This window comes from Peromyscus leucopus, chromosome 4 (assembly GCF_004664715.2).
Source record: "Peromyscus leucopus breed LL Stock chromosome 4, UCI_PerLeu_2.1, whole genome shotgun sequence".
Classification (NCBI taxonomy): Eukaryota; Metazoa; Chordata; class Mammalia; order Rodentia; family Cricetidae; genus Peromyscus; species Peromyscus leucopus.
In genome coordinates, this window is record NC_051066.1 from 81,206,080 (window position 1) to 81,225,964 (window position 19,885).

Consider the following 19,885-nt stretch of genomic DNA (forward strand, 5'->3'; position numbering starts at 1 on the left):
GACAACTTGCAGGTTTCCAGTATGTAGGTCCTGGTGATCAAATGCTGATCAAGAGGCTTGGTAGCAAGTGCTTTTTGCCTGCTGAACCATCTTGCTAGTGCCCCTCCTTCTTTCTCATACTGTATCTCCAGGTTGGCTTGGAACTCACTACGTAGTTCACAGAAGTCTTAAACTCATGTCAATCCTCCTGCCTCAGACTCCCAAGTACTTAAAAGTTTGAGCCACCATACCTGTCTAGAAAGTTGGGCTTGCCAGGCTTTCTTTGCTTTAAGATCATCCTATATATTTCTTTGAAGGCCATATTTCAAGAAGAGAAAAAACTATTCTATGTGATTTCAAATGGCAGTTCTGCGCAAAGTGCTCTGGAGTTCTCAATAACGTGGATGGATTCAGCCCTACAGCTAAAGCCACTACAAAAACCAGGAGTTGTTTTGACTTGTTCCTGGCAGCAGACAGGCAATATTTAACAACATATCGCTCACAAATAGACAACCCCAATATGTAAGATCTATAAAAAAAATTATAAAGAGGTTAATATCTTGTGCTGACTACAAGTCATCTTGAGAACTTAATTGAATTCAAGAATTGAATGCAGGCATCATAGAGATATGGTCCAACATCCCTCCACATTATGTAAAAGCATATGTGCATATTTCTAGCGGTGTGCATGCTTGCCTTATTTCAGAAGTTTGGTTTGTTTCCTCAGCAGAATATTTCATTTTTGTCCGGTACCTTCTGTTCATTTGTCACACCCCCCAATTCTGTACAAGTGTCACTTCCGTGCTCCATTGCCATGGAGCGTGGGGAGTGGAACGAGTAGGCTTTCTGCTGCACAATGCGATGGTGCGCTTTTTCAGCATATGCATGCGTAAGCCTTCTTTTGTGAATGGGCCCGATAGGGTCAGATAATGTTTAAAGGGAAAGGTTTTATGTCTCTCAGGCTTCTATGTTTCCACATGGATGCTCTCTCACACACATAGATTGAATTATGAACAGACCCATTAATGCTGGGATCACAAAAGGTCAAGTTTTGTCTTCTTTTACCCCCATTCAGATTGCTTTTGTAGAGAGAAAAAAGGATTTGCAAGGGGAAAAAGATTTATGATAAAGAATTTTTTAAAGAACATTTTTCTCCTTTTAGCAACAACTTTGATTTGGAAATAGATCATATTATGTAAAATAATTCAATAATATTGTATCATCTGCCTGATTTTAGTGTGAGTTAGTTCATGTGTATAGTTGTCTTTAAGGACAACATGTTATCATAATAACTGAGAACAAAGCATAGCACTTTGAAGATAAAAGGCCATATGAATATGTAAAGTAACAAAGTCTGAGCAGAGCTGAATGGAAGTATTATCAAAATGTCATTGGCAGGATTTTTGACTAATTCTCTGCTTAAGATGCAATTTAATCTTTGCTCAGATATATAACTTTTTAGTTTTGAATTAAGAAAACAACTAATAATTCGTGTCATTGTGGCTCACACACACTGACAAATAATCCAATGGAGGCAGTAAAAAAGTAATAGAGAAACATTTTGAAAGGACAAAGACTTTATCTTCAATGAAAAATTTAAGATTTTAACCAATAGTTCTTTAGAGAGCAAATGACATCAGCAATTGTATGGTTGGTTGATTTCTGATGTCACATGAAATCCCTTATCAGTTAAAGGGTATGGATTGTGACAGTGAAACCAGTCATGCATAACAATGTCCTAAATCAAAGTCTGGGATCTTCTTTCTTTCTCCTTTGGTTTTGTGCTAGTGGCTTGCTCTACCGTGTGGTGAAGTACAGCCAAATGAGAGAGCAGGGTTTGCCTGAAGGGTACATTACACGATCCAAACATTAAATGCTACACAAAATCCCGTCTTCCTAAATCACATGGTCTTGGGAATGGATTCAAAGAGCTGCTGTACTTTCTAGAGAGCCCTTGTGTTTAGGGCTCTTGCTTCTTGTACTTTGATTTCATCAACTAACCAGAAGAACAGGCCACCTGGGTTGTTTGGTGTTTGGCTTTGGTATGTCGGTTGGTATCTTCTATCACTTTGAGGATAATACTGCATAGGATAAAATATGAACAAGATAAGGCAGAAGCACTGTCTTATGATGAATAATTTAGATTTTTTTAAAGGTCACAACTTAATAGGGCTAATTGTATTGTGTATTCTAGACAGAAGGGCTCTCTAGAGGATCCTCCCAAGGGATTTTTAGCTTAAGAACAATATTGTCTTCATTTTCTTTCTTCCTTTATTATTTTTCCCTAACCATTTCCTTCCTTTGTTTTCTTTTCCTTTTCACATCTTCTTTTTTACATTGATTTTTTTTCTATTTTCCTCTGTTGAGACTCCTCTCATCACTCTTCCAAGCCATCCCTACTGCCTTGCATGCCGTGGTTTTTAAACTTGCATCCAAGTTCCCTTAGTTAGCCCTGAGGGCTTATTTATGAATACTTAATAGGAATTGGCACAGACCTTCACTGTCAATAAGTGCTGTCCATTACTAATGAGTTATACATGGTTGAAAAGATTTAATAGAAAATAGAATTTTAATGCAATTTTGGTAAAATTGAGAAAGATTGAGAGAGAGAGGCGGAAATAGAAGGGAAGCTTGTCTAGAACAACAAATAGGGAAAATGGTAGATGACAGAGGCAGGAGGAGAGGGCTATGAGAGAATTATGCAGAACTTTGTGGAATGTTTTAACTCAGGTACTGATTCCTCCAGCAAAAAAAAAAAAAAAAAAAAAAAAAAAAGGTTTGGCAATGTTGGGGAAATAGCTCCATAGATGAAGAGCCTGCTTGCCTTGTGAGAGGAGGGAACCTGAGTTTGTTCCTTTCCATACACATTAAAAAGACATTCGTGATGGCAGTGTAATCCAAGTGCTGTTTGGTGAAGCAGAAGCAGGTGGATCCTTGGGGCTGCAAGACCAGTCAGCCTAGCTGAATCAGTGAGCCTCAGGTCGCAGTGAGAGTCTCTGTCTCAAGAGTACCAGGATGGATGACTCCCGAGGAAGCTCACTTGAGGGTGAACTCTTGTCTGGTCTTCACATCCATTCCCACACACATGCACCTACATTTCATAAACACACACACACACACACACACACACACACACACACACACACACACACGTACAAACTGACACACAAAGTGCTACCTGATAGTTCTGCTCACAGTGACCAAAGCAAATCATTTTCTTGTGATATATCTTTTTCCAACCCTTCATTCTTCATCTATGTATATTTTTATTAGTGAAGTTTCTTGTAGGCAGCATACAGTTCCTTTTATTTTATTTTTTGTATATTTAACCAGTCTTTTTATTTTGAACTTTCTTCTTCAAATTTTTAAAAATTCCTTCCTTATTTCTTCAGTATTGTTTCATTTTTATAAGTTGATGTACTCTGTAAGTTTCATAGCTGCACCAATTTGTTTCCTAGTCCCATTTGCATGGAATACCTTTTTCTATCCCTTTTCTCTATGATAGTGTCTACCAGTGTTATTGAGGCATGTTTCTTGGAGGCAGAAGAAAGATGGATCATGTTTTCTCGGTCTACTATTCTGTATCATCATATTGTGAAATCAAGACTGTAAACATTCAGTATATTAATTGAAAGGTAAAGAATTGAGTCTTGTCATTTTGCTGATCATGCAGTATTTCATTAGACTTCTTTCAGTTAACTGTTCTTATATTGCTTTTTTATTCCCTGTGGCCTCTTAGGTGTGGTCATCTTTCTCTTCAGACTTAGGTATTCCTTCCAGTAGCCTTTGTAGAATTGGTTTAGTGGTCATAACCTTTTAGTCTGTTTTTATCATGGAAGACTTTTATTTCTTCAATTTTAATGGGTGGTTTTTATGAGTTAACACTTTATGAGGCCCTTTTGGCTTTGAAAGTTTCTGTAAAATGATTAGGTGTTAATTTGATCGGCCTACCTTTGTAAGTGATTTCACATTTCTTTGTGCAGCTTTCAATACTCTTTCTTTTTTATAAATATCCTTCCTTTATTCCATATTTGAATTATATATGGTCGGGTATTTCCTTTCTGATCTTCTTTATTTGTTGGTCTTTAAACTTTTTATTCTTGAGTAGACATCTTTCTGTATGTTTGGAAAATATTCTATGATTTTATCAAAAGTATTTGCCATGTCTTTGATGCAATATTTTTCTCCTTATTCTATGCCTGTAATCCAAAAGTTAAGGCTTTTCACAGTGTTTCAGAGTTCTCCCATATCCTCTTCACATATTTTTTATTTAAATTTTGTTTCATACACTATATTTTGATCATGCTTTCCCTTTATCCACCTCCTCCCAGTTCCTTCACACCTCCCTACCAACCAAATTCCATGTTCTAACTCTCTTTTCAAAAATAACCTAAAACCAAATCAACCAAACACCTAAAAACAACAATGAAGATTAAAAACAAACAAAAAACAAATATGATAAAAATGCCCAAATAGAACCAAATCTCTCTCTCTCTCTCTCTCTCTCTCTCTCTCTCTCTCTCTCTCTCTCTCTCTCTCTCTCCTCTTTCTCTCTCTCTCTCTCTCTCTCTCTCTCTCTCTCTCACACACACACACACACAGAATTAGTAGGTAAAGTAGAAAAATAAATACTTAAATCATGTGATTATAAGTATAAACTGGTTAAAGGGTAAATTCTTTGAACTCTCTGAAGAAGGGATAGAAATTATAGACTTACCATGAGAATTTCAGTACGCTGGATGCAATACTATATTTTCAGCTATGAAGAGGTTAATGTGTAAGTACATGGGATACTTTTAGGGAAGAATGCCCATTTTATTTGCAGACATTTATATGAGATGTAGAATTATGCAGTGAATAGAAATTTTATCTACCATGCACGGGTAAACATGACAAAGCTAGACCAAGAAAATGTTAAATGAAAGCAGCAACAATATACCAGTCATCTTAGTTAAGGTTTCTATTACCATGAAGAGACACCATGACCATAGCAATTCTTTTGAAGGAAAACATTTAATTGAGGTGGCAGCTTACATTTTCAGAGGCTTAGTCCATTGGCAACTGGGAGTATGGTAGCCTGCAGCAGACAAAGTGCTGGAGAAGGAGCTGAAAATTCTACATCTTGATCCAAAAGCAAGAGGAAGTAAACTGAGATACTGGGTGTGGCTTGAGCATATATGAAACCTTAAAGACCACCCTCACCGTGACACACTTCCTCCAACAAGGCCACACTTACTCCAACAAAGACACACCACCTAATACTGCCACTCCCCATGAGCTTATGGGAGCCAAATATTCAAACTACCACACCAGTGTACAAAGAAGAAAATAGTTTATGATAGGCAGAGTCAAGAACTTTCTGGAAAAGACTCCAATAGCACAACAAGCAAACAAATAATTGACAAATAGGATCACATGATACTAAAAGCTTCCGCATTGCAAAGGAAACTATCAGCATGAAACAGTCTGCAGAATGGGAGCGAACCTTGACTAGTTCTGGAATCTATAAACAACTAAAAAATAAAAAAAAAATCTTCTCATAGATAGATGGCTGAATAAATTAAAAGATAGTTTCCAAAAGAAGAAACATAAATGGTTAACAAATATTTCCACCCATTTTGCAACATTTTTAGTTGTGGATATGCAAATTACAGTACCTCACCCCAGTCAGAGTGGCTCACATTAGAATAACAGTAGTGACAGATACTGGGGAGGAAATGGAGAAAGGGGGATTCTTATTTGTCATGAATGGTTATAAAAACTAGTCCAGCCATTATGGAAATACAGGTTTCTCCAGAAACTAAACTTAGAACTACCATATAATCTAGCTATACTAGTTCTGGACACTTTCCCAAAGGACAGGACCAATGAGGAGTCAAAGAAGTATAGTCATTTTCAGTTAGCAAACCACATAATTATGACATTAACTTGTTATTCCTCAGTCCTCAGTATATCTCATTAACAATATATGAGTATGTCTTTCCTAACTCCACTAATTAGGAGTCTAGAAATATAAACATCAAAGATATGTCTGTTCTAGCTTTTTTTATTTCTGAAAAAATTCTATGCTTTATTTTATGTATATTTAGAATGCTGTCTAGGCAGAAAATATATTTTAAAGGTCTACAAAATATTAATGAATTTAATAGAGGATTGACATTTTACTTTAATACTGGGTAAAGTAAAATAGTCTAAAAAAGGTACATATAGTAAACTGAAATATGGTAATAGGTTACATAACAATGAAATCCAATGTCCAAGGAAGGTTTTATTTTGTTAAATATTTTGTTTATTTTCTTCTTCTCTGTTTTTTCCCTTTATTGAAACAGGATCTTATGTAGCCCTGGTTGTCCTGGAATTTATTATGTAGACAAGGCCGATGTCATACAGCCTACATCTTTCTTCTGAGTATCACCATATTGGGCCTGTTAAGCAGTTTAAGTATTTCACAAAGTTCTTAGATCTATATGTTCTTTTTTATGCCTAGAGCTAGTTTTCATTCAGCAATTTTAAATGGCTACTTATTCCATAACACCAAAATAAAGATACACACACACACACACACACACACACACACACACACACACACACACACACACTTGTTTTCTACAAATAAAAAGTGGATAATGGAGATAGATATGTTTATCCCTTGCATTCTCTTTACCTGAGGATAGAGCCATACTTAAATTCTTGAGTTGAAGTCATTTTCTCCTATCAGGCTAGGTACTAAAAAACCTAATAGGTGTGACATCAACAATTACTTCTTGCTAACAAGTCTTGTAATTTAACCCCTTCAGGTGAGTATGCTGATTGATGAATTGCAGACAGCTATCAAAACCAACAGAGGTCATCTCGCTAAGCTTGGCCCTCAATTACAGGCTGAGCAGGAGCAGTTTTCCTCTTATATCTGCCAACACATTAGGAGCCTTCCAGCAAACACCGTGGTCCCGGGAGGTCTGCAGCTCAAGGTGGGTGTCAGTCTGTGACTCCCACTGCATCCAGGCAGAGACAGAAGCATTCTATCCCATCGAAGACCCGTGTAACACTGGTTCTCAGTTGAATGTCTCAGCTTGTCCTCAGCAGGAAAGTTTGACCTGTAAGGGATAAGATTACTATCCAGAAAAGAAGTCTTAAAAGGAAATAACTATGTGTCTTTGAAATGGGAGTTAATAAAACTTAGCATTCGGTACAGAAAAGTAAATTTAATCAAGAACTTCAGTGAGTGAGTATTTGCATATTTCTCAAAGAAATAAAATACTGTGCACATTTCATTTTTCTAAAAACAATGCATTTGTAAAATGGCCAAGGTTTAAGAGTTGACAGACAGTGACAATAAGAATCGGAGGTGAAAAGGCTGGGTGACTGATTGATGTTCAAACTACATTTCCAGGGGGAAGATATGTATTGGATAAGTGTGACACATATCTGAGTTCACTTGGCAAAATCAATACTTAAGAATATACTGAGGGGGAAAAGGTGAATTGGTTATTTGTCAGGACAAGATGGCTAAATGTCCTAGGTTGCTCTGCTATTACAGTGTTAGGTGAGAAAAAGAATAACCCACCTGGCTGAAAGCTTAGGGAATGCAAAGGTTTTTATATTCATAGTTGAATATCCATGTTGCCTCTGTCAAGTTAATATAGTTCTGTAACTTCATAGTTTACATCTCAAAGACCTCTGATTAGAGAGATCAGCACTACTCAGAGTGTGAGCCTTTCTAGGTAAAAAGGATTGTTTGGAGAATTCCACTGCTTTTTCATCATTTTTATGGGGATCTGATAATATTCACAGTTGACTTCTGCTCATCTTTCATCTTGCACTTTATCCTTCACGTACAGTTTTAGCTACAAACACCATTTTAAAGAGTATGGTAGCTTGTGATGATATTCATATGATTCATTTTAAATGAGAATATTACCATTAAAGATTGACTTTTGGGAAATGTGACTCAATCTTAAACACATTATTTGTGCTAGTCAGCAAAGGATTCAGGGAGCAACATCTAAAGACATCAAAGACAAGGGTCCCTACAATCTAGTAATATGGTTCTTTTGGGGTTTTTGACTTGGTTGTGGACCATTCTGTAAAAACACTTGCTATTGATTAAGAGATAAACCAGGCAAGGGGTTTTGGTCGCCTTAGTGACATCTCTGCCCACTCCTTTTAATCAACTATTGTATTGGCTGTAGTGTCACTGGAAAAAAGAACTTTTTTCTCATAAATTTATTGTTAATTCTGAAGAATTTCTATTATATTAGCATATTAGCTTGACAGTAAAATTTTAATTGCAGACTCTGAACTGTTACTCTCACATATTCCCCCTTTCAGCGTGCTTCAAAATTCTTTCCACACCAGCAAATAGGAAGTTTATAGGCAAAGGAAATATGTTGTATAATATTTGCAAAAGTGCCTGCTGTGCTATCTAATACAGGAACTACGATCTGCACGAGGCTATTAAAATCTATTGGTGAAATTATTAAGGCCACTCTACATAGTTAAAGGGAAGATTTATTTAGTGGATAACTTACAAATGAAGGGATAGGTAGGTCGGGGGGTGTCTGGGGAAGGTGTATCGCAGTCCAACAGTGTTCTCTGGAGCTCTGTTCAGTCAACCTCCACCGTCTAGGGTGCAGGAACCGAGAGTGCAGTTAAATAATAAATACAGCCCTTGTTATCCAGATCTCTGGCCTCTCGGCACCTCCCTTGGCCCTGCCTAGTAGGCAGTTGTGGAATCCTCAATGGGGGTTGGAACTTCCAGATCAAAGCTGGAATGGCTACCCACTACAAAAATCAGCTAAATAAAACCCCCAATGCCTTCACTGGTGTGGTGAAGACTTTTTGGCTTTAGCACTAAAAGTGCTGTATCCAGCACACCAGAATGATTAGATACCCTCTCCAGAATTCTCTCCCATCTGTGTCAAACATTCTGCTACTTTGACCCTACTCCACCCTCCACCACAGGAAGACTTGGCATCATATCTTTCTGCCTCGCCTCTATTCAGTTTCCCCATTTGAAACACTGAGTTCATCTCAAGGCATACGTTTTTCTTCTAAATCCCCAGAGCTCCGAGAATCAGCTCAACTCTTCAGCTTCTTAGGGTGGTAGTTTCCAGGTTTGGCTGGATAGTTGATTTGAGGGGAACTAGTTTAGTGTCCTAAGGCTGACTCCTAGCAGCATGTGAGCAACAGTTAAACCGTCAGGTATTTTGAGAGCCAGTGGTTAAATACAGCCCTTATTAAAAAGCATTTATAAACATTGAACTGATCTTATAAAAAAGATAACTGATAACTGTTTCTTTCAAATTATTTGATTACGTTTTACTGTTACCTATTCTTCCAGTTATTACTGTATATTGTGTGTGTGTGAATTCTTTATGAGTGTGCTATAATACATTTCTTTCAAGGTTTGTTTTCAGTAATGACTTGTTATGACTCAAAACTGACCAATCAGAGTGCATGCACAATAGAAACTCGTAAATGATGGTAATAAGGTCTTGAGTTAAGGGTTGGTTAAGTGGTTGGGACAGGCCATGGACAAAATTTCCTGTTTTCTTTTAAAATACATTTTCATTAGAACATAGCCACACCTGTTTGCATGCTGCCTATGGCTGTCTGCCTAAGACAATAGCAGAGTGGATGGGTTGAGGCAGATCATGTGACTTTAAACCCCTAACATATTTACTACATGGCCTTTTCCAGAAAAAAAAAAAAGTGAGCCAAGTATTGATTTGAGTGTAAAATAAAAAAGTAATGTACATTAAATTTTACATTATAAACTTTCTTTGTCACATTGTGAATAACACATACAAAAAGTACACAAAAACGATTTTCTGAGCTAGCAAAGAAATTGCTTGTGACACTAGTTAACAGGTACAGACACATGGACATACCTCTCTAGTGTTACTTTTGTCTTGCATATGGGGACATCAATTGATATTCAGGTTAGAACTGTATTGTTTTTTCATTTGTAGCTATATGACCAGTTAAAAATCAAGGAGCACCTTTGTTGGCTATGTGGGATCTGCAATGGAGATTACATGTTTTATTATTGTTTGGCACTTACATGCCACATATCTTTATATCATCAGAATGTGTAATTATCATCCCTAAGCAGATGTTTAAAAATCTTATATGAATTCATTTTTGTCAACTTCATACAAATATATAATGTATGTTGATCATTATATCATCTACCCCTCTCTGCCAAACCTCTTCTGCTTTCATGTCTTTTTGTTGTCTTTCTGGGACTCACTGATTTAATCAGGGCTGTTTGCATGAGCATGGATTGGGTTATTTAATGAAGTATAGGCAGCTTACCAGGGGGGCGATACCACTGAAGAAAGTATCTGTCTCTCCCAGAGCAGCCATCAACTGCCAGTAGTTCCTCAAACAGGAGTGGTGCCTCATCATACATAATATTATATGTAATATTATGTATAATATAATATATTATGTATAATATAATATTATGTATCATATACAGGCACAGGAGCACAGCTTCACAGAGCTAAACAAATGCAGCATATGTGTGTATTAGGGCTGACAGTTTGGGATTGGCTAAACTATCGTGTTGCTAGAGGGCTTCTCTCCAGGTTCCACCAAACCCCACAGTCCCACAATCCACGTATAAAATAATCACTCAGACGTTTATATTACTTACAAACTGTATGGCCGTGGCAGGCTTCTTGCTAACTGTTTTTTTTATCTTAAATTAACCCATTTTTATAAATCTATAACTTGCCACATGGCTGGTGGCTTACCGGCGTCTTTTCATGCTGCTTGTCCTGGCGGTGGCTGCAGTGTCTCTCGCCTCAGCCTTCCGCTTCCCAGAATCCTCCTCTCTCCTTGTTCCACCTACTTCCTGCCTGGCCACTGGCCAACCAGTATTTTATTTATTGACCAATCAGAGCAATTTGACATACAGACCATCCCACAGCACTATCGGGTTCTTTTTCCTGGAGAAAACTGCGTCTCCGTCCCTTAGCAACCATTAATTGCCTGTAGTTCCTCTTCAAGTGCTGAAACCTTATGATAATTCCCCCGTCCTTGCTGGCATGCCAATTGGTACCATCACTTTTAGATCTTGTTTCAGTGGCCGTATTGTTGAGGCTTCCTGGGTGCATGCTGTGTAGAGGACATTGTCTTGAAGTGGATAGCCTGTCCTGGTCCTCTGCTCTCACAGTCTTTCTGCCCCTCTTCTGTGATGTTCCCTGAGTGTTAGGTGCTTTGGTTGTGCTGTAGATGTATCAGTTGGGCCTGGGTATCCTACAGAGTTGTTTGTACTCTTCATTCTGACCAGCTGAGGTTTTCTGTAATGGTCTCTGCTCCAAAAAAGAAGCTTGTTGCTGTTATTATTATTATTTTTATTCTTTGGCTCTTTGGCGGTGGGTGGGAGGGGGCACCACCCAGCTCCCAAATAAATCACACATGGAGGCTTATTCTTACTTATGAATGTCCAGCCTTAGCTTGGCTTAGTGTCTAGCCAGCTTTTCTTAACTTATCCCATCTTCCTTTTGCCTCTGGGCTTTTCCCGTTCTCTTACAAATCTTGCTTTTACTCCGTGGCTTGCTGTGTAGCTAGGAGGCTGGCCCCTGGAGTCCTCCTCCCTCTCTGGCTCCTAGCTAGCTCTCCTCTCCCAGATTTCTCCCTCTGTATATTCTCTTTGTTTGCCAACCATGCCTATCCTTTCTCCTGCCTTGCTATTGGTCAGTTCTTTATTAGACCATCAGATGTTTTATGCAGGCACAGTAGCACAGCTTCACAGAGTTAAACAAATGCATCATGAGCAAAAGTCATACACCTTAAAATAATAGTCCCCAACAGAAGCTTCTTTGATGAGGTGTGATAGCTACACTTACTTGTAAGTATAAGGGTAAACATTTAGAATGCAGGAAGAAATTATATTGGTTTAATGAAGTGGCAGTATGAGTTCTATTCTGGGGTTGATAGCCTCACCAGCCATGGGTAGTAGGGTAGTGTTATGGTACCAGACATGAATTCCCTCCACTTGAGCAGGCCTTATTTCATATTGGTTATGGGTTACCCCCAGCATATGAGTGCCACTGTTGCACCTTTCAGGATTGTCTTCTCATTCTAGCTATTGTACCTGTTCATATGTATTACAGCTGTGTAGGACTACTGATTGTGTTTCTCCCTTGGTGGCTTGCATAGATGCTACCCGTACATAAGAGCTAATCCTCAGAGGGGATTCTTCCCAGTGAGTCTTTCCTCTGTCAGAAGTGTCTTCAGAAACAGGGTCATTCTGGACAAAAACTAATGACAACATTTTGATCAGTCTTTTGGACTCCTCTGACCAACAATTTTTTCTCCCTCTTTTTCACTCACTTTGGTCTTAGAAAAATGTCTGATAAAAATGAACAGGGTGATGAGCCTTTTAATCCTTTTCATTTTCTTATTTCTATCACTTTGTTACACAGAAGCCACAACACAACCTTAAGAATCAATAACCTAAGCACGCAGGGCAGCATATCCACTCTCAGTTCTGATGTTATTTATTTGAGAATTCTTCCTTTTTTCCCTCAGTTCCCTTAAGGATTTGTATATTGTTCATCTTTTCAGGGAATTAAATCTGAGTTTCATTTCTCTTTGATTGTTTTTCCTGTACTAAGGCATGAACTCCAAACCTTGCATGTGCCAGAAGCATCCCACTACTGATCTACATCCCGACTTACCCAGTTTTTATTTAATTATATTTTTCTTTAAAAATTCCATGCATGGATATAATACATTCTGATTATTTTCACCCAATGCTCTCTTTTCTTCCTCTCCCCATCACTTCCACTCCTCCCTCCCCACAGATCTCTTTCTCATGTTCATGTCTTTCCATGTTGTTTTGTGACCCACCAAATTTAGCCAGGGCCTCCTGCATGACCATGGGTATGGAACTATCCAACAGAACCTGCTGGGCTCACCTGTAGCAAGCTTTCTCAAATGTAGTCAGACTTTCCTTTGAGACTGCCAGCTCCCCAATAATGACATGGAAACATAATATTAATTACGAAAGCTTGCCCTTTGGTTTAGGTTTTCCCCCAACTATCTTTTATAACTTATCTAACATGCTTTTTTTTTTTTTTTTTTTTTTTTTTTTTTTGGTTTTTCAAGACAGGGTTTCTCTTGTGTAGCTTTGCGCCTTTCCTGGAGCTCACTTGGTAGCCCAGGCTGGCCTCGAACTCACAGAGATCCGCCTGGCTCTGCCTCCCGAGTGCTGGGATTAAAGGCGTGCGCCACCACTGCCCGGCTAACCTGCTTTTATTAATCTATGTTTTGCCACACGCCCCAGTTACCTCTCTCCTGTACCATATTTCTGAATTGCTTTGTGTCTCACTAGCTTGATACCTACTCCTAGATTCTTTTTCCCCTTCCTTTCTCTCCCTGGAAATCCTGCTATCCTCTCCTGCCTAGCTATTGGCCATTTAGCTCTTTATTAAACCATGTGCCTTGGCAATGACACATCTTCATGTACAAAAGATTATTCCACAACACTCACCAGTGGGTACACATCTAAAGATAATGACTCTCCATTCCCCAGCATCCCACAGTTGCTAATAGTTCAGCATGGAAGGGTAGGGCCTCATGAGCTCCTCCCCCATCCATTATTGATTGTTGAGAGGTCCAGTCTTCAACAGGCCCATTGCAGGCAACTATGGCTGCTGCAAGTTCATGATAACAATGTGGCTATGCCATGACCAGAAGATGGCCACAGATGCCTCAGAAACAAAAAGAGTCATAAGGGCCTATTAGAAACAATAAGGCACCAGCCAATTGGATAACTTAGAGGAAATAGCTATTTTATAAATATGCAAGCTACTAAAACTGAATCAGGAAAACTAGAAAGCTAAACAGACAAGCAACAAGTAAGGAGATGGTATTAGCAATCAAAGACCTCTGAACAAAGAAAAGGCAAGCAATATCTTCACAGAAGAACTTCTCTAAATAGTTAGAGAATAATTAACATCACTCTTCCGAAAAATTTTCCAAAACCTAAAAGAGAGGGCACTTATAAACTCATGTTAGGAGATCAGCATGACTTTGATATCAAGATATGATGAAGACAGCACAGAGAAGAGAATCCAGGAGGATATAGGACAGTACATGACAATAACCTGATTATTACACGCAAGTCAAACTCAACAGGGCACAAAAGATCATAATTATAACTAAATAATATTTGTTCCTGAGATTCATGATGGCAACATATGAAATCAATCTATTACCACTTGTATATAATATGTTATAACAGAATAAGAGATAAAAGCCACCTGATAACTCAAATAATACAGAAAATCTTGACAACATTCAGTATCCACTTATGATTCAAACCACTCAACAAAATAAACTTCGATGCTTACCACAACACAATGAAGGCCATACATGGAAATTCCACAATTAACCTAACAAATGGGTAGATTTCAAAATGTCTCAAGATCTGATTCCAGGAAATGGAGACTAACTCTCACCACATCTATTTGACACAGCACTAGACATACTAGTCAGAGCAATTAGACCAAGAAAGAGATAAATTGCAACTAAATTAGAAAGGAAAAGTAAAATTAACTCTATTTATAGATGATGTGGTCATAAAATATAGGAAACCCCAAAGAATCCAAGAAAAATCTTTGGGACTAATCAATGAATTCAGTACACGGCATTTCTCTATACTAACAATGAAAAAGCCAACAAAAAAAAATTAGAAAACAATCTTTTTTGCAATAGCATCCTAAAAAGCAAAATGATTAGAAAATTTAACCAAAGAGGTGAAATAACTACATATGCTAAAAATGATAAAACATTGATGAAGAAATTAAAGATGAAAAAATGAATGGAGAAATATTTATTGATTAGAAGAATAGATATCTTTAAAATGTTCACACTACCCCACATCACCCACAGATTCAATGTAATTGGTATCAAAATTTCAAAGACATTCTTTGAGGCAACCAAAGGGCAACCATACAAGTAACAATTCCACAAGACCCTGAATACCCAAAGCAATCGTGTGTGTGTGTGTGTATGTGTGTGTGTGTGTGTGTGTGTGTGTGTGTGTGTGTGTGTTGTTTTGTTTTTCAAGACAGGGTTTCAAACAGCTCTCACTGTCCTGGAACTTGCTCTCTAGGCCAGGCTGGCCTTGAAATCACAGAGTTCTGCCTGCCTCTGCCTCTGCCTCCCTAGTGCTGGGACTAAAGGTGTGTGCCACCACCACCCAGCCTTCACTGATACTTTTAAAATATCTCTTAGGTTGGTCTTAACAGTAGATCCTCCTAAATAAAAAGACATATTATTTCCATGTCTCATGTCTCATTTTGGAATTACGTGGTATAATATAATGTCAAGTTTTAAAGGACAGTGTGCAGACATTGATTCCCATCGTAGGAAAGTCCTTGGTTTTTGTTGTTCTTTGCTTTTGATTTTTTTTAAATTCTAAAACACAATTTGGAGGAATTTCGGGATAAAAGTCTATTGACTGTAATTCTATTATCTCTATATAGCTGTTTATGCTGCTGCATCCACAACATGTACTCTTGTCTGTATTGTTGTTGATGACATTCTGGTATATTCTCTGGCTACTGCATCTCAAAATCTTTTTATGCTGAGGATTCCCAATGTCTTTGCCTTCAATGGTTTCGCTCTTTGTGTGCTACACTGTGGCAAGCTCTTCAGGCAACAGGTGTGCCATGCACGCTCTTGCTTTCCTAGCCTCCTCTCACTCTGTATCCCCTACTGTTGCCAATACCCCTATCCCCTATGAGAACATCTGTTGTTGCTATGGCTCACTGACTTCTGCCTTCCTGGTCCTGTGCTTTGCTGGCATCTCCTCCTCCTCTTCACCCCCACAGAGATGCTGTCAGCAATGTTAGCCTGAGAGAGGAGGATGGAAAGGATTGATGGGAAAGGGTATTAGCAAATCAGTAGGGAATGGTGGGAGGGAGAACAAGTAGTAAGGTGGGTGATTGTGTCTGAGGATTGATGAGCAAGAGCCAGTGATGTGTGAGTAGGAGGGAAAGGCACGGGGGAAGTGGAAGGTGGGAGCAGGATGCCTTTTTAACTGGAATTAGTGCTCTCACACACAAGGGGTTACTGATGCTCTCTGGGTTTGCCTTCCACATACTGCCAGCGGAGACAGATCCAGTTTCTGTGGCACCTACAGCTTTTGAAATTTGGGGATGGGACCAGGCGAGGCCAGGCAACAATGGAAGCTCCCTTTAGAGTCAGGCCTGAAAGTGGGTGTTTATTTACAATAATAAAGTAAACCACAAGAATTTTGAAGTGACCTATAGACAGAAAGTTTTCTTTGTCCCTCTACGCCCAATACTGTGGTTATTTGAAGGCAAAGCTAATGGGTCAGTCTTCTTAGCCTTGTGCCGAATTTCCATCATTGTATCTTATCAGCTTGTTTATATTTTTTAATGAGCTGATTTAGTTACTAGGGAAGATGCTGGCTTTTATTGACAGTATCCGCTGGCCTTTCCTGTGCCCTGAGCACATGGATCAGCTGTATCAACAGCACAAGAGCACCTCAAACTGTACCAGTTTTGTTATACAAAAACAAACAACAACAACAAAAAGTTCAAGGACTTTCCCACAATGGGAATCAATATCTGTACACTGTCCTTTAAAACTTGGCATTATATTATACCATGTAATTCCAAAAATAAGACATAAAACATGGAAATGATGTGTCTTTTTAAGAGGTTCTACTGTTAAGACCAACCTAAAAGATATTTCTAAGATCTACATCCTTTTTCTGTGGTCACTTAAGCAAGTTTAAAGCTCTCTGAGCCTTTATTTGCATTAATAAGCTTATTTATGCATTTAGATCTCCATGGATCAATTTAATGCCTAGAATTAGATCAGTGTAGTCAACTGCCCAGAGAACAATTGTGGGTTTCTTTTTTTTTTCTTTTTTTCTTTTTTTTTTGGTGACCTCATGTTTTTTACTCTGTTCTTATATTGTGCCCTTGTTTCATGGGGAAGATTCTCTCTTTCCTATTTGACTATTTCCCCCAAAATACATGTTTTATAGCCTGCGAGAAGCTCTATTTCACCAATTATTTGAGTAAACAATGGGAAAGAACTAAGATATGCCTTAAATATGAGAAGTAAAATGTGCCAACCCTGCCTGCATTTGAAAAGAAGTTGTAATGCGAGTAACAGAGTATTCATTATTATGGTTTTGAGAATTGTCTTTAAAAGATCGACAAAATGTGACAGAGACAATTAATCCTCCTATGTAGACTATACACTATTAGACTAGTTGGGCTACCCATTTTACAGGTAAAGAAACTGAGGTCCTGTGAGACTCAGGAGAGTGTGAAGTGTGCCTTCCAACCTGTTGACTGATAGCACCAGCCGCGGCCACTGAGTTGCCCCACCTCCTACACACAGACACACACACACACACACACACACACACACACACACACACACACACACACACTTCTTCCCAGGGCCTCTTTTGCTGACAGGCATCTGCAGCCAGATGTACATCTTTGTGCTCTGGAAGATCCAATCTTCTCTTTCTCCACATGCTGAACAGAAAAACAGCTTTGGTAGCAAACCAGGGAAAAAGCAATCGGTGCTGGCACAGGCTCCCATGCCGAGCGTGCTGTAATGAGAAAGGCTTTCCCTGCGCAGCGCCGCCATCCTAGAAGGTACCCAGAGAATTGCCAGGTGGGCAGTCAGCAGGGAAAGTCCACGGGCCAGAGCTGTATTACGGTCCCAGCAGTGACTCCCACTAAATGAACCACTGAACCTTACTGCTGCTGGCGCTCACTCTCTCTCAGGGAGATTGTCCTTCTCCATAGCAGTTAATTTGTTTTTACCTCTCAATTAGCTTTTTCACAGAGTGTTTGATATGCTCAAGTTGCTAAGATTCCCTGCCCACATATGTTCCTCTCCCCGGCACTACCCACTGACATCTATGTTAGTCTGACTCATCATGAACATGTTCAAGCAGAACCCTTTATCTGAATAACACATACATGCAGATTGTCCAGTATCTGCAAATTAGGCGATGCATTCAAACCTGCTTAGGACTTTACTTACAGTTTTGTGATCTAAAAATGGATTGTTTAAGATAAAAATGTTTTGCTATTAATAGTGGCTTGTGTATGTTTTTTTTTTAATTGAAGCAGCTATCCACCTTAGGGGAAAACAAAGCAGGCATTGTTTGTTTTTGGTTTTGTTCAAAAAAACCCTAATAGCATTATAATTTTTACTCTACCCGCAGTTGAAGAATGTGATTTCTAGGACTGGGAATGTGGGAAATCTGATTTAGCTCATTCTGAATACTGTAATGCTCATTACTCTCAGTGAAGTAGAATTTGGGCTGTGTGACTATGCTTGGCTCATCAAAAGTTCCCTGGCATTTGGTTAAAAGGAATAGATGGAGGCTTTTTTTTTTTTTAACCAAACCCATGTATAAAGCACATCATATTACATATAACCCCCATACATGATACTCTAATGCAAGTTAAACACAATTTTAGGCACCAAATTAATGTGATCAGAGTGCAGATCCTGTTCTCTCTTCCCTCAAGATAGTCTCATCATAAGAGCTCATTAGATTCTCTGGTCAAGGACACAGTAGCCCAGAAAATCACCTTACTGTCATCTTCTAGATGATTTCGAGTAGTCATAGAGTAAATTTGGTGAGAATTATAATTGAATAAGAGAATGATTTTTGTAGGACTCGTCACCATATTTTGGACATTTTGTTTGTCCATAGTTAACACAGACATGGAGTAAGAGTAAAAGTCCCAGTGAAATGTGAGTGTAGACATGAAAAGAAGGGACTCAGCCCTTGCAGGGCGAGTGTGGAGCAGATGGAGGCCATCTCTCAGACTTCACCAGCTACCACCTTCCTTGACTCTCCTGCCATTCTTATCCTGATTTAGACTGTCAGGTGTCCTTTGCTCTTGTTTCCACCATGTCTTCAAAATTTGTTCTTAGGATGTATGGTCTCTGAAGTTAAGAGAATTTCAAATTTTTTCAGGCAGATTTTTTTCCTTTGGAACCACTTTATAAGACAGATAAAAGGATGATCTATTGTTTGAAGCCATTGGATCTGATCTTCCACTGGCCCTTGACTTCTTGTCCACCAACCTTACCTTGGGCTCAATGAACTGAGATTGACAATCATGGTATATAAAGGGGTCAATAAATAATAATTCTGCCTCCTGTTTTCTCTTCTACAGCTGAAGTTCTTTAATTGTGACAAAGGAGTGAATCTCTAACTGGAATTTCATGCCTTGATAAATTTGGGGGAGGGCTACTTTGAGGTTAGAGTCTTTTAGCCCAACCCTAAAATCCTATTGCATGGGTAGCCATCTACTTTCTGTACTTCTAAATGGTAGGCTTTGCTGAAACATAAAATTAATTCTCTTAAGTGACAGTCCTAGTTGTTGGAGGACAGTATGGGCTCAGGTGTTTCACAGTGTGTCCTACAATCTGAACAGCTTTGTGTTCACCAGATGCCATGGCAACTGGTCCATCTTTGCAGGACTGAGATGCTCATACCCTGCTTCCACAGCTACATTCTTCACAAACAGTTGCCCTTAGCAGAAAAGAGTGCCTTTCCCTATCGTGAGGCTTCCACCTTCAAGGCAGCCTACTTCTAACCTTGGCTCCTGTGTCTTATCTGGATATGGATGTGTGGATATGAGCCACTTGAGCTCCAGATCTCCTATGAGAAGTCTGTGACACTGTAAACAATTCTTCCCCCACTCTGCATCCCTAGGTTCCCAGCACTGCTCCTGAATGTACCCCAGCGAACTCACTGCAGGCAAATCTTCATTTCATTGTCTGATTCCAGAGGTCCCTAGGCCAAGACAACACATTATCCACTACACATAAGTTTATTGCAACATTTTAAATTATATCCACCCGA

General features: G+C 38.9%; 1 protein-coding gene across 1 annotated transcript in view; it reads left to right on the forward strand.

The window, feature by feature from the left end:
• Positions 1-19,885, forward strand: part of Dcdc1 (doublecortin domain containing 1) — a gene marked incomplete at its 5' end in the record, with an annotated part of 409,318 nt that overhangs the window by 183,076 nt on the left and 206,357 nt on the right. The window contains 1 exon segment of the mRNA XM_037204436.1: positions 6,777-6,947. Within this exon segment, the coding sequence (XP_037060331.1) occupies positions 6,777-6,947 (171 nt within the window).